The sequence below is a fragment of the Scyliorhinus canicula genome, chromosome 15, assembly GCF_902713615.1.
Source record: "Scyliorhinus canicula chromosome 15, sScyCan1.1, whole genome shotgun sequence".
In the NCBI taxonomy this organism is placed as follows: Eukaryota; Metazoa; Chordata; class Chondrichthyes; order Carcharhiniformes; family Scyliorhinidae; genus Scyliorhinus; species Scyliorhinus canicula.
This window is the reverse complement of record NC_052160.1, coordinates 49,085,180-49,100,864: the sequence shown is the minus strand read 5'-3', so window position 1 is coordinate 49,100,864 and position 15,685 is coordinate 49,085,180. Positions and strand designations below refer to the sequence as shown.

General features: G+C 50.2%; 1 protein-coding gene across 2 annotated transcripts in view; it reads right to left on the bottom strand.

Moving 5' to 3' along the window:
- Positions 1 to 15,685, bottom strand: part of micall2a (mical-like 2a) — a 128,809-nt gene that overhangs the window by 51,932 nt on the left and 61,192 nt on the right. For both annotated transcript variants that reach the window (XM_038820427.1, XM_038820428.1), the window contains exon 6: positions 13,365 to 14,287. In XM_038820427.1, the coding sequence (XP_038676355.1) occupies positions 13,365 to 14,287 (923 nt within the window). The remainder of the gene's footprint in view (positions 1 to 13,364; positions 14,288 to 15,685) is intronic.

Here is a 15,685-nt window from a genome sequence, read left to right as displayed (position 1 = left end):
TCGCCGTACACCGGGCCTGGGCGCAGGTGGCAGAGGCCGTGAGCGCCGTGGGTCCCACCGTCAGGATCAGCCAGCAGTGCCGTAAGAAGCTGCATGACCCTCTCAGGGCGGCCAGGGTGAGAAGGCAGCAACCAACCCCTGTCCCACACACTCGTAAAGCCTTCTGTCTCCTTCCCCCCTTCCCCCAGAAGGCGAAGGATAACGGTTGAGAGAGAGAGGGGGACAGCCAGACTTGCAGCCCCTCACCACAATGGAGCAGCGGGCAATGGACTTGGTTGGTTGGCCCAGAGAGCAGGCAGACATTGAGGCAGAGGTTGGCAATGGGCAACCACATGAGACCCTGCTGCATTGCGGTTTCCCATGGCATGAGCCCCGCCCCCCACACCACCCCAGCCCGCCCTGCACCACCCCAACACAGCCACTCCCTCACCGCCACCACCCACCACCCCAGACCGCGATCCAATCATGCGTCATGTCTTGTGTCTTCCAGCTTCACCTGGTGATGAGGGAGGCCATCTGGTGTCCCCCTCCCCCAACCCCAAAATGATTCCACCGACGAAGAGGCAACAGACAGTGACGTAAGCCCCCAAACGTCAGCCAGCGACACTCCGGACTACCAGTCCGGGTACAACACTGATTTCCCGTCACAGCTGTCATCATCACCCTCCACCATCCCAGAGACACTCACCTCGGTTGGGTACTTTAGTGAAGATGCACCTGGGGCATGATCTGGTGCGCACCACACACATGCAGCAGTACGCCAGGTGTAGGTAGGAAGCCCCACAGGGGCAGACAGACAGAGGACAGCCCGACCCGAGGGACTAGCTGCTCTCCAGATAGATTTCAGGCTTCTGGAAAGAGTGATCACATCGATAATGGAGTTGTAGACACAGAGCCAGGGACTGCATGAGCGGCTGTCAGCAACCATCCAGCACCTCCAGCTGGAGGAGTCCAATCACAGGCGCATCTCATGGTCGCACAACAGTTGCATATTGATCAAGTGGAACACCTTTCAGTTTGTGAAGAGCGACTTGTCATGGTCCCGTGCTCATAGGGGGACATGCATCCCGCCGATCACCCCCAGGACCCGGGGCATCTTGGCGATGGCAGTGAACCGCACTGCCCCACTGGTGGGCTGGGTCCACATTAAATTTGTGCCAAACGTGCACATAGGGCCTCCATGATGGTGCAGATGCACCTGTGCACTGAGCTCTGCGAGATCCCAGACAGATTCCCACTGGGCGCCTGGAAGGACCCCCTGACGTAAACACCGGGACAGGGTGTCCTCCTCCATACCCCTGTGGTTCCAGGTGTGCCATGATCTGGCAAATATGCCATTTGGTCCCCCTGCTCAGCTGGAGTTTTCAATGGCATACCCGACCTGGAAGGTTCTCGAATGACAGGCGCTGCTGGTACACACAAGGCCTAATGCTGCGCCTCCTTCCCACCTCCTTCTCGGCCTGTTTGACAGCTGGCTCTCCATCCTCACCGGTTGGCTCCTGTTGCTTTGGACAGGTTCTGCAGCTGCAGGTTCCTCCCAAGCAGCTCCTGGTCATACAGGAGCGGTGCATCCCTCGGGGGCTGTGGCGGGTAGGATGAAGGCCACCATTCCTGGTTGGATTCTGAAGTCCATTGTCCGAAGGTGGTGAAAGGCAGGCATGTTTGCATGGCATGGTGGGTATGTCCGTTCCCATCCAATTCCAATAGAGTACACGATGGCCCTGGCCCCCGTATGTTCCTCTCCCACTCCCCTCCCCTCTCCCATCCGAACACCCATTCCTGGCCGACCCCCCTGCTCTCTGCACTGGACCCCTGGCCCCATTGGTGCTTGGCACTGCAGGGGCCTCTGGCCCCAGCAACCATCCCTGCCGGCAGCAGTAGAGGGGGCTGGTACTACCCATGCCAGAGGTACGGACTGCAGCCCCCACCGATGCCCTCTGTAAGGTTTACTGTGGGCATTGCCCTTGGGTGGGCTGCATGACCCCCCCGCCAGCGGGTAGCATCTGGTTGTGGGTGGGGGCACCCATACGGCCGGTGTGACCCTACGCAATCACGGTGGCCGGTCAGTGGGGTGCACAGCAAGACAAGCCTTGCAGCCACAGCAATGACGGTCCATGCCTAGACGCTGCCCCAGTCCCGGGTGGTGACCCCGATGCCACCGTCAATCCCCTGGTCACCCTCCGTCACAACCCCAGCCAGCCCTGCCAGCCCAAGATCGAGCCTGTGGAATCACGTCCTACCTCCTCTCTCCCTCTCCCCAGCCTCGCCGCCTGTTTCCCAATTTTTAAAACCACAAGTGAATCTCAGCATCGGTAATTCCCCCTAACAGAGGCGGAACATCACAGGAGCCTCGGAGAATATCAGGGTGGGCCTGTTAATGATATGTCAACAGTGTTTACTGTCCGTGCGGAGTAGAAAGCATTGACTCCACTGTCGAGGCACTGGAGCATGGCATTCCATCGGGCGCCTGGCGCCAGCCATGATTTTCAGCTCACGCGCAATTCTCCGCCCAATCACATTTCACGATTCCGGTGTTGCTGGACGGAGAAATTCCCCCCCCCCCATATTATAGATACACACACTTTCTCTTCACAGTGATGACCAATACATGCGGAGAGCAATACACCCATCCTTCCATTGGAATTCATCGCACCCCATCATTCCAAAAGGATCACTCTGGCTATTAATCAGTCTCTGAACAACTATGCATTGATACCAGTCCTGAATTAACCTGTTAATGGTGTTTGTACTTTTAAAAAAATTAATTCTTGGACATGACTGGCATTTAATCGGCCACTCTTAGTTGCCCCTTGATTTGGTTTAGGTTTCAACATTAGCACAGTTTTATCATTGCACACAAGGCATTGCATCCCTCAAATGGTCATGAGATCAGTAACTACAAAGCGCACTGAAACAGATATGATCACAATCAACATTCAAATTTTTAAAAAATATATAATGTCATAAAAACTGTTTATCTAGTCAGTGTTCACAGGAATAACAGCACATCTGTGAGATTCAACTCAATGCTGATTCCGGTTTTATGCAGTCATTGGTTTTATTTTCGGAGTATATACATGAATTGCCTTTCTCACTCTCGCAATAATTAAAATATCTTTACTCCTCCATCAGGTGGTGATGGGCTTTCTGTTTGCACCACTGTGGCCTATGTGATGATGGTGTTCCCTTCAATGCTGTTAGGGAGGGTGGGCTTTGGCGATAACGAATACACATCCAAGTGGGGATGGTGTGCGGGTTTTGAAGGGGAATCAGGAGGTGATGCTGGCGCCTTCGCTACATTTGTGGTATCATTTTAAATCATGTCACAATAACTTTCTCTACTCCATGTAATATTTCACATAACTCTGTAAAGGCCCCCTACTCTTCCATAACTTTTCAAGAGAACCTTCACAAGTCTGTTCAGCCTCATCACTTTTCACTGCCTTCAAAGTGGCAGTTCGATTCCCGGCTTGGGTCACTGTCTGTGCGGAATCTGCACATTCTCCCCGTGTCTGCGTGGGTTTCATCCCACAGTTTAAGATGTGCAGGTTAGGTGGATTGGCCATGTTAAATTGCCCTTAGTGTCCAAGAAGGGGTGGGGTTACTGGGTCACGGGGATAGAGTGGTGGTCTCGGCTTCGGTAGGGTTCTCTTTCCAGGGGACGGTGCAGACTCGATGGGCCGAATGGCCTCCTTCTGCACTGCAGATTCTATGATACCATGAAAGCTTGAACATTTATTTTGTGCCTCGATTGACGCAAAGTCCACACAGGCCAGAGTCCTCTGTGGCCTCAGCACATGACTTCACTTCAAAATCACAATTTCAACCTCTGCACGATCTCAATACCAGGATTCTCGGAACGCAATCCAATGGTGGGTATCAGATCATAGTCTTCCAGTCACTCATTCCTAAACTAGTCTGAACCAGTGGCCCTCTGTACCTGCACATACACGCATCAAACAAATATTGCCACAATCTTGCTCCATCGAGATTTTCATTAAACTTCAGTCCAATCTTGAGAAAATTGTTCCTGTTGTTTGTTGTTTCCAAAACGTGGTGCCCAGAACTGTACATAATACACCTGGCGTGGTCTAACCAATGTGTTGTATGTTTGTAACAAAACCTCTATCCCTTTATATTCTAGTCTTCCAATTATAAAGACATGCTTCCCATTTGCCATTGTGAATACCTCTTTTTTGTCCCTAACACTGTATTTAGTGATCTATAAACACGGGCACCTAAATCTCTTTGGGCTATCCCTGATTCCAGCTTTTCACCATTTGAATAACACTTGGATTTATCCTTATTTGGTCTGTCACTTGGGTTCATGCAGCTAAGGATCCCAATTCCATTGGGGAGGAGTTGGAGAAACAGCAGCAGCCCTTAGAGCTCAGAATCTCACCCATTCGTCACATGTGAGGCTGGACAGTAAAGTGCCAAACAACTAATTGATGGCCGGAGCTCATCACAACTCTTCCCATCTGGCCTTTATCCAGTTTTTATGCATCCTGGTTCCTTCATGTCATTATTCATGGGGGGAGGGGGGGGGGGGGGGGGGGGGGGGGTGCGAGATGGTGAGTATGGGGGGGGTGCGAGATGGTGAGTATGGGGGGGGGGGTGCGAGATGGTGAGTATGGGGGGGGGTGCGAGATGGTGAGTATGGGGGGGGGGGGCGGCACGGACAGCACTGCTGGACATGAGTGGGCCGAGTTCACCTTCTTACTGCACTGGGTGCCGGTCCGCCTGATGGCGCTCCCTGAGCTGACAGCCGCTGCCACCTCCTCCCACTGGCTACCCTGTGGCTGACCCTCCGAGATGCTCGAGGAAACATTGTCTGATTTCAACCGCGTCCAACAGTCTGGCCAGGTTGGCATCTCTGAATCGTGGGGCTGGTATTCTCGACTACATGGCAGCGAGCTGTGTGAGGTTGGCCGTGCTGCTGTCCCTTGTTAGCCAGGGTCTGGCGAGCGTGGTCCCGGCGAATCAGCCGGCGGGAAGCTCGCGACAGTCCCCCCCTCGCTACCACACTTAGCAACCTTTCCATTAAATCGCACCCTAAATGTGGTTAGATAGCGGTGGGGATCTCGCTGACAGAGCTGGGGAGAAACTCCCAGCAAATTCTGTCACAAATGACACTTACAAACTTTTCCGTTAGATCACACCCAAAATCTTTGATAATGGATCCTAGAATTTTCCCCACTACCAACGTCAGGTTTACTTGTCTACAATTCCCTGTTTTCTCTCTACCTCCCTTTTTAAGTAGTGGAGTAACATTAGCTACCCTCCAATCAGTAAGTACTGTTCCAGAGTCCATAGAATATTAGAAGATGGCCAGCAGTGCATGCATTATTTCTCGGGAAATTACCTTAAGTGCTGTGGGATGTAGATGATCATTCCCTGGGGATTTATCAGCCTTCAATAGTAGTGGAGACATGGTGTTGGGAACTGATGGGATTGATCTCTCAGTTCCTCTCTCTCACTAAACCCTACATTCCAGACATAGGGAATAGGCATTGGTAAAGGTAAATCATGACTGAAATAGGTGGAGGCTTGGCAGGAAGGGCAAGGAGGGTGGCTGTCAGCGAGTCCCCCCCCCCTCCCCCCCCACCCCATCCCATCCACCCCATCCCATCCACCCCCCCCCCCCCCCCCCTTTTCCAATGCCAAGTCCCTGAATAGGGCACTAAATGCCTTTGAACAAGTGACTCACACCTGAAGGGAAGACCCTTGTGGTCATCCTAGCCAAATTCAACAGAAAGGTTGTAGATCAGGTGAACTTCATAATATACTTTGGAGTTTTTAAACCCTGGCCCATAACAAGTGTCATTAAAAACCCAATTCTTTTTTTAAAATTTAGAGTACCCAATTATTTTTTCCAATTAAGGGGCAATTTAGCGTGGCCAAACCACCTAGCCTGCACATCTTTGGGTTGTGGGGGTGAAACCCACACAGACACGGGGAGAATGTGCAAACTCCACAGGGACAGTGACCCAGGGCCGGGATTCGAACCCGGGTCCTCAGCGCCGTAGGCAGCAATGCTAACCACTGTGCCACCGTGCTGCCCACAAAACCCAATCTTTAGGGTTCCTTAAGGGAAGGAAAGCATTCGTCCTTACCTGTGACTCCAGATCAACAGAAATGTTGACTCTTAGATGCCTAGCAACCATTCGGGATGAGCACTAAACGTCCACAACAATCCAATTAATAAAAAAAAAATTACACTGCTGTTTGTGGGAGCTTGCATTTGTAAATTGACAGCCACATTTTCTACATAATTACAGTGACTTCAGAAGTACTTCACAGGCTGTAAACTGCATTGGAATATCTGGAGGTCATATAAGGGAGCACATGATTGCACACCTTTCTTTGGTTCCCTATGTTGCAGTTGTTTTCAAAGTCCTGAGGTGTATGGAGTTATCTAGATTGGCAGCTTTGCGTGTGTGCATGTACAAACACACGCACATCACTGCAGGTAGGGGATAGTCAGGGCAGGTAAACCTTTCAGATCCAAATTATTACAGACAGACATAGAGAGGGTATCGCAAAATTACAAACCTGACTTGGATCACAAAGAGGTTCTTAAATGGCCAGGCGATTAGGGAAGTAATTTAAAGAGCAGCCAAATGTCATAAAATATGAGACAAAGAACAGACATTCTATGGCATTACAAACTAAACAGGGCCAATCCTCTGAATATTTAATATGTTAAATATTTTAACTGCCCCATCCCCACACTCCCGCTATTAGTTACGCAACATGACCATTCTTGGCCAATTGAAAAGCAAATGGACTCTTCATATCTTACCCAATTGACTGACCCTTGATTGTAAATCTCCCCCATCTCCACAATTTAACCGTTCCTAAATTCTTTTGATGCCCCTACATTTTATATTGCAGGGTGACTCACAGCAGCTTCCAGACTACAAGGAAATCTTGGAGAGCTGACAACCGTATCTTGTTCACAGACTCCTTAAATTCTTACGAGGGGATGGGTGAGGGGATATTTTCTTCGCTTGGCCATTCTCAGCTATTTTTGTCCTTCAATTATGCCCTTTGGCTCTTTTTTAAAAACGATTGTGCTCACCTACCAAACGATATATAATCAGTAATGATCCCCAATGACTTACAGAAGGGACAGAATTTTCCAATCGGCAGACTAACTGCGGTCATGGGTGGGAACGTCAGCATGATTCCCGCCAGACAGTGGGTCAGATTAATCCACGTGATCTTCCATCTTTCAGCTCATTAATTATCAATCCGCGGGAGCTCGTGAATCTCGTGACGGGCGTGCAGGGATTTGTGCGCCCTGCCGCTACCTGATGGGGTCGAAGGTCTTGGCCTTTATATCCTCAGATGCACCCTGTGTTTGATGAACAGGCATCATTAGCCATGTCCTCAAGAGGAGCCAACCTTCTAAGCGCCGAGGTCCCTCGATAATCTGCGCCATCTGGGAATGAGTCAAAATGTAAGAGTTGTGAGAGTTCCTGGGTGACTAGTACAAACATGCTGGATCTGCTTTCTGTGACCATCAAGGAACTGGGTGCTCAGAGAGTGAAATCCTTTTCTATTAATGAATCTGACTGGCTGCTGCCAGGGAGCCCTCAAGGCCACACGTGTGCAAGCGGGAGGCCTGAGTTAACAACAAATCCCACAGCTCTTGCAACCTGGCGTGCTTAATCTATGCAGAGCTACACATAATGGTGATCCATACTGAAAAGGGCAACTGTCACCCTTGGGTCACGCCAAATGTCCCCCAAAGTTTCCATAGAATCCTTACAATGCAGGAGGCTATTCAGCCCATCGAGTCTGCCTCGACCCTCCAACCAAGCACCTTACCTAGGCCCACTCCCCTGCCCCATCCCGTAACTCCGCGCATTGATCACGGCCAATCCACCTAGTCTGCATATCTTTGATTTGGCCCCCCCTTGTCGACATCTGGCCCAGTTGTGTTTGTTCCTCAGAGTGATGGTCTTCCCTAAGCTGTGCCAATCAGCAATGGGCTCTTTGACTCCTTGTTCTAATCAAAGCTGTCAAGATGGCAGTGTTGCCCGTAGCCTGTACTCTCCATTCTTCCGTGTATTGGTGAATGCATACAACTGAGCTTTCAATGCTAGTTCCCCTGGAATGGTCTCCCTCCATGCACAAGGCAGGGATGCATTCTCCAGCCCCTGACTTTCCCTCAGTCTGCACACCACATACCCAGTCTCCCCTAGCAGGATGAGATCATCCTGGAGGATGGCAGGTAGGTAAGCTTACCCCTCAGATGTGACTACACATTCACGAGGATCTTAATTAGGGTTCAAAGACCCAAGTCCGGTAACCTACACTCAGGCTTCTGGTGGCTGTCCTCCTGTGGTCTTGTCAATAACTATCCATACCTAATTCTTCTCTTGTGCCCTGACTGTAAGAAGGGTGCCTCAAATGACCAGTGCACTGGGAACATGGAGGCTTGAAGGACCCATGCTGCCTCTGTGCAGCAGACATGACCTTTCATTATTTGAACATACATGAATTTTGACATGCCTCTGCGAGGTGCAGATACCAATTAAAAGCATCTGCACCACAGCATCTACACTTAATGGATCCTTGCCTGAATGCGCATCATTAATAATGAAGCAAAGCTCGTTCATTGTGTGCATTAGACCCTCAAGTCCAGTGTTCAGCTGAGCCATGCTCTCCATGGTTTGAACAGGGCAACTATAGCATGCCCCTACAATCGGCCAGGGATTTCTTTGCTGAACTCCTCCCACACACCCAGAGACCTCTCCCAGACCAATTGTTTTCTTGCTGGTTTTTCCAAATTCCATCACTCTTCGTTCCTACCATCCACCAGGTTCTTCCCATCCTCCTCCATAGACACTGCCTCCCAACTCCCTTTCCTCATGTCACTATCCAGCCTCCCCCGTTACCCTTGACACCATCATTATCTATGTGGATATTCCTGGTCGGCTCCTGAAGCCATTAATGGTAATGCCCTTTGTCGAACTGACCCCTCCCCTTCTCGAGGCTACGTGCACCTTGGTTTTTCAGGACCCCCACAATAAGAACAAAAAATATCAACCCCTGCAAATGAGTTTTCAGCTCCCGACTTGCAGATGCCTCCCCTGAACGTTGCTGTGATTTCTGCCTCACAGTAACACGACTCTAACCCCCAGTTACCAAATTCCTTAGGTGACTGACTATAGCCTACACACCATACTGTGCATGATCATGAATGAAATGAAATGAAAATCGCTTATTGTCACGAGTAGGCTTCAATGAAGTTACTGTGAAAAGCCCCTAGTCACCACATTCCGGCGCCTGTCCGGGGAGGCTGGTACGGGAATCGAACCGTGCTGCTGGCCTGCTTGGTCTCTGCCCAGAGGGGCCTTTCCTGACTCAATACCGGGACCAAGACATACGCTCCAAGTAGAGCTCTCTGACATGGACCACACAGCCCGAGGACAGTGAAGGAATGGTGATATATTTCCAAGTCAGGGTGGTGAGTGACTTGAGGGGAACCTCCAGGTGGTGGGGTTCCCAGGTATCTGCTGCTCTTGTCCTTCGAGATGGTAGTGGTCGTGGATTTGGAAGGTGCTGTCTAAGGAACCTTGGTGAGTTACTGCAGTGCAGCTTGTAGATGGTACACACGGCTGCCATTGTTCTTCAGTGGCGGAGCATTTGAATGATTATTGACCAATCAAGCGGGCTCCTTTGTCCTCGATGGAGTCAAGCTTCTTGTGTGTTGTTGGAGCTGCACTCATCCAGGCAAGTGGAGTGTATTCCATTACACTCCTGACTTGTGCCTTGTGGATGGTGGACAGGCTTTGGGGGGTCAGGAGATGAGTTACTCACTGCAGGATTCCTAGCCTTTGACCTTCCCAGGTAGCCACAGTATTAATATGGCTAGTCCAGTTAAGTTTCTGATCAATGGTAACCCCCAGGGTGTTGATTGTGGGGGATTCAGCGATGGTAATGCCATTGAATGTCACGGATGGTGGTTAGATCCTCTCTTGTGGAAAATGAAATGAAATGAAATGAAAATCGCTTATTGTCACGAGTAGGCTTCAAATGAAGTTACTGTGAAAAGTCCCTAGTCACCACATTCCGGCACCTGTTCGGGGAGGCTGTTACGGGAATCGAACCGTGCTGCCAGCTTGCTTTGGTCTGCCTTCAAAGCCAGCATTTAGCCAGCAAGACAGTATCTTCAATATGGCCTCAGCCCCAGGACAGTATCTTCAATATAGCCTCAGACCCAGGGCAGTATCTTCAATATGGCCTCAGCCCCAGGACAGTATCTTCAATATGGCCTCAGTCCCAGGACAGTATCTTCAATATGGCCTCAGCCCCAGGACAGTATCTCCAATATGCCCCTGACATGGTGGCCTCAGCCCCTAGGACAGTATCTTCAATATGGCCTCAGCCCCAGGACAGTATCTCCAATATGGCCTCAGACCCAGGACAGTATCTCCAATATGCCCCTGACATGGTGGCCTCAGCCCCTAGGACAGTATCTTCAATATGGCCTCAGACCCAGGACATTATCTGCAATGTGGCTTCAGACCCAGGACAGTATCTCCAATACGCCCCTGACACTGTGGCCTCAGCCCCAGGACAGTAACTCCAATACGCCCCTGACACTGTGGCCTCAGACCCAGGACAGTATCTTCAATATGGCCTCAGACCCAGGACATTATCTCCAATACGCCCCTGACACTGTGGCCTCAGTCCCAGGACAGTATTTCCAATACGCCCCTGACACTGTGGCCTCAGACCCATGATAGCCTCTAATTCTTCCTTGAGCAGTATTATAATTCTTGCCTCAGGACAGATTTTCCCCTACGCTGCTCCTTGACTAGTCACTAGTCCTGCCTGTCTCACAATAATATAATTGTCTGTCCTCCAGTGCCCAGTCTTGTTGCAACTTGTGTTACAGACACCTGATATCTCACAGCGACATTGAAAGTAGCTTTTACTCACCTTCGTGTTACGAATGAACTGAAGCTGACCAGGTACGCGCCTTTTACATCCAGTCGTAAAAGGAACCATTTTAATCGAGTGCTGACAGGGGAATGAAATTGGAGGGGGTCACGTAATTCCAATGAGTTAGGCTTCATGAGATGCGAATGAATGTAAATGTGGCTCCTGACACAGATCAGTGGGAACATCGAACTGTTTTCAACACAGGTCATCAAATTCGGGAGAGCAAAATTTCCCACCTACGCAAAACTAACTTTTTCCATCCTGTCAAACGTAGTGCCTGTCACAGTCCCCATTGGTAGTGGGAGTAAAAAATTCCACCCAAGGACAAAACTTCATCAACTCCCTTTCGGAAGGGAGATAACCAATTGGTTATGTTCACCAAGCATTTGTTTACAAATGTCCTACCTTTTTGGGAAAAGGGATGGGGGAGAAACACACAAGACACATGTGCCAGTGAAAGGTTAACGAGTGATGATGGAGTGTTTACGGAGACCTGAGTCATCCTTCTGGTGAAATTATATTGTTCGGGTCCAAGCCAAAGTCAATTTGAAAAAGTGTCAAACCGGCGAAGCTGGATTACATAATCAAGCCAGAACACGGCCTAACACGCTTCGAGGGAGCCAGTAGGAAGGAGTGTCCAACCACTGCCTCACCAAGAGCAGCTCATCTCAAACCTAATGCACACAAAGGCTGGCAACAAACTATTCCTCCAATGAGGAGAAACCTGCCAATGACCCTCTCCGATAGCTTAGGCAACAAGGCATTGAGCAAAGATAAACATAATGTTGATATTGTTTTGTTCACAAGAGTTGTAAGCGGTTGAGAAGCTGGAGCTGTAAACTTGCATTTATGTAGCATCTTACAGGACAGCAAGAGACCAGTCGGTTCATCAACTCTGTGCCTGCCCCTGAAAGAGCTATCAAGTAAATTGCATTCTACACCTTCCTCCCACCCATTATCCCCCCACCGTCCCTTCATTACCCTCTGGAAAGTTATTACTGACTGGGGGGGTGGGGGGGGGGGGCTTCGTTACCCTCTGGAAAGTTATTACTGACTGGGGGGGTGGGGGGGGGGCTTCGTTACCCTCTGGAAAGTTATTACTGACTCAGGGGGGGCCTGTTTAACTCACTTGGCTACACGGCTGGTTCGTGATGCAAAGCAAGGCCACTAGCCTGGGTTTAATTCCCATACCGGCTGAGGTTATTCATGACGGTTCATCCTTCTCAACCTTACCCTGAGGTGTGGTGATCCTCAGGTTGAATCACCACCAGTCAGCTCTCCCCTCCAAAGGGGAAAGCAGTCTATGGTCATCTGGGACTATGGCGAACGGCTGGTGGAAGCGGATTTAGTCTTTCAGGCAGCACACTCCACATCACCAAAAAAAATCATCCTCATTTATCTTAAAACTTCTTGTTTCCAACCCGTCTGCTCGTGGAATCAACTTCATCTTATTTCATTATCAAAACCCGTCATCATTTTAAACAACTTTATTCAATCCCCCATTAACCTTCACTTCTTTTAGGAGAATAATCCCAGCTTTCTTTAATCACCCCGTATAACTGAAGAACGTGTCTTAAAGTGCCCAGGTTATCCAGTTAAATACTTCTCAATGCAATCACTGTTTTGTGGAATACTCTGGCAACTAACTGTTCACAGCAAAGTGACGCAGACAGCACTGAGAAAAATGACTGATTAATCTTTTCACTGCAGTGTGCGTTGAGGGCTGAGTGTTGTTCAGGATACATGGGCGTTCCCCCGCCCCTCCTCACACCCTTCTCTCCGAATTGTGCCAAGGGATCTGGGTGTTTCATTATGATAAGGGCATTGCATACATATAAATTGTTATTCATTAACCTGTCTAGGCAGATGAGGGCAGTATCAGGGGTTCCACCTGCCAACAGCAGAGCCAGCAAGAGAACCGCTTTGCCCTTTTCGGGAAGACTTGCCGAACCACAAGACACTCAGGCAGTGGCGTGGCCAAGTGAGGCCCTTAAAATTCCAATTAATGACCACTTGAAGGCCTCATCCCACAACTGTGTTCAGCCGATGCAAATGGAGATTTCAATGGCTGGCCAGCCTTGCCCCGGGGGAACCCGCAGCTGTGGGCGGGGGCTGAGAGTTTGCACACTAGCTTAGCCAGTCAGAGGGCAGCACGGTGGCATAGTGGTTAGCATTGTTGCCTACGGCGCTGAGGACCCGGGTTCGAATCCCGGCCTTGGGTCACTGTCCGTGTGGAGTTTGCACATTCTCCCCGTGCCTACGTGGGTTTCACCCCCACAACCCAAAAGATGTGCAGGTTAGGTGTATTGGCCACGCTGAATTGACCCTTTGTTGGAAAAAAATAATTGGATACGCTAAATTTTTTTTTTTTAAAAAGCTTAGCCAGTCAGGTGGAGACTAACCTTTACTGTTTGTCTGTTGCGTCAAAGTCAATCCACGACCTGTTGCTTCATTCATGCTGGAAGCCCGGTTCAATGGAGCGCGTGGGGTTCTATCCGCTGATAGCGTGAGCACTACCTCAGGGTTGGCAATCCCTTTCGTGACCACAGGCCGTGATGCCACTTCCAAAGTAGATATCGGCCTCCATTTGGAACCTTGGGCCTGTGTGTTGCTGCGCTCAGCCCTTTGCTCTGGGGTTGTAGATTGCTTTGTTCCTGATTGAGCATTTTTCTGACTGCTTATATCTAACGTTATGGTCTTGGTGGTCTGGTGGCTGGTGGACTGCGGCGCTGAAGACTTATTGACATTAATCCGGGAAGGTGACGTAGCGCGTTGGTTGTTATTGTTGTCAAAGGGCAAATTCTTCTGGAGGACCGAGCGTGCCTTGTCCTTGACCGCGTCAGAGCTGGGCCTGGTGGTTGAGGTTGGACTCTTCGACACATTGGTACGCTCTTGATTTCTGGGTGACCAGGGCTTTTGTGGTGATGTCTCCATCGGACTATGTTGCCCTTGCACAGGATCCTGAGAATGGAATGAGCTCACTGGTGGTGCTAAATCAGGTGTCCCTGAGCTCATGAATCTTTGTCTTGCAGCCTGCATCCTTTCTGTCGGACTGTTGCCAGGTTTGAAAGCTGCCGGTGAGGCCTTGGCCTCTTTGGGGGTGTTTGTCACTGCAGCCGGGCCTGTCACATGGCTGAGCACTGGCTTGTGGATGGTTGGGGCTGGATCGTTGGGTTTGGCGCTGATCCCCCGTGATGTGGGAATAATGATGCTGCTGTTGTTATTCTCGCCAGCCTTGGCTTGGTGGTGAGTGCAGATGAAAGTCCCAGGCACAGATCCAGTCTTGTACGCACCAGCCATGAGGGTGTTGGAGCACTGTTTGCACCTGTGGAAGGGGGGGGGGGGGGGGGGGGGGGGGGGGGGGGGGGGATGAAGAAGGTAATGTGAACATGGAACAGAATTCACAGTTTCAAAGTCTGACTCACACTTTAAGGGCAGTATTTAATTAGCTCTACGTAGTCACCAACTAAAGGGAGAGTTTGATTGGAGGCACTATCCAATTTCCCTCCCAAACAATCGTGAGGCGCAAAGACTCTGGGCTGGATTCACCATCCCGCCACGCCGGATTTCTGGTTCACCCCGCCGGTGGAATGCTCCGTTTCACCGGCTGGTCAATGGGGTTTCCCATTGTGGGGCAACCCCACGCCGTCAGGAAACCCCCGGGCTACCGGCAAAACGGAGCATCCTGACGGCGGAGAATCCAGCCCCAAGTCTACTTAGTTCCCCTTCTACATTCTAATAATCAAATGATACAAACAATGATGAGCAATAGCTACCAATCCCTAGCAAGTAGTCCACAACACTCCCGCACATGAGGGAGAGCTTTGGAAACCCATTCATCCCAAACCTTACCATCTCCCAGGGAAACAAGAATAAAGGTTTAGGAGCAGGGAACCTGATCAAATTCACCTGACCAGATTCAGTGGCACTAAGGACAATTTTAACATCATTTCTATGTAATCGGTTCATGTGAGGTAAATTTGCAGAGCCAACAAATTGCTGTTGGAACACAGGGATCACAACAGCCAGTTTGCACACAGCAGTTGGCTGTGGAATAATTCCAGAGCTCATCTTCAAAATCATGCTGTGCGATCTGTTAAGTCCATCTGAGACAGTAGATGGTTTAACATTGGTGGCCCAGTGGTTAGCACTGCTGCCTCACAGCGCCCAAGACCGGGGTTCGATCCCGGCCCCGGGTCACTGTCTGTGTGGAGTTTGCAACATTCTCCCAACACTGGGGCAACAAGGTAGCACAGTTGCTTCACAGCTCCTGGGTCCCAAGTTCGATTCCTGGCTTGGGTGACTGGGTGGAGTTTGCACGTTCTCCCCATGTCTGCACGGGTTTCCTCCGGGTGCTCCGGTTTCTTCCCACGGTCCAAAGATGTCCAGTTAGGTGGATTGGCCATGCAACATTGCCCATAGTGTCCGAAAAAGGTTAGGTGGGGTTACGGGGATAAGGTGGAGGTGCAAGGATAGGGTGGAGGTGCGCTTAGGTAGGGTGCTCTTTCCAAGGGCCGGTGCAGACTCGATGGGCCGAATGGCCTTCTTCTGCACTGTAACTTCTATGATTCTCCCTGTGTCTGCGTGTGTCTCACCCCTACAACCCAAAGATGTGAAGGGTAGGTGGTTTGGCCATGCTAAATTGTCTCTTAATTGGGAACAAAAAGAATTATGTACACTAAATTTATTAAAAATGAATAAATAAATCTCATGGGACCACTGA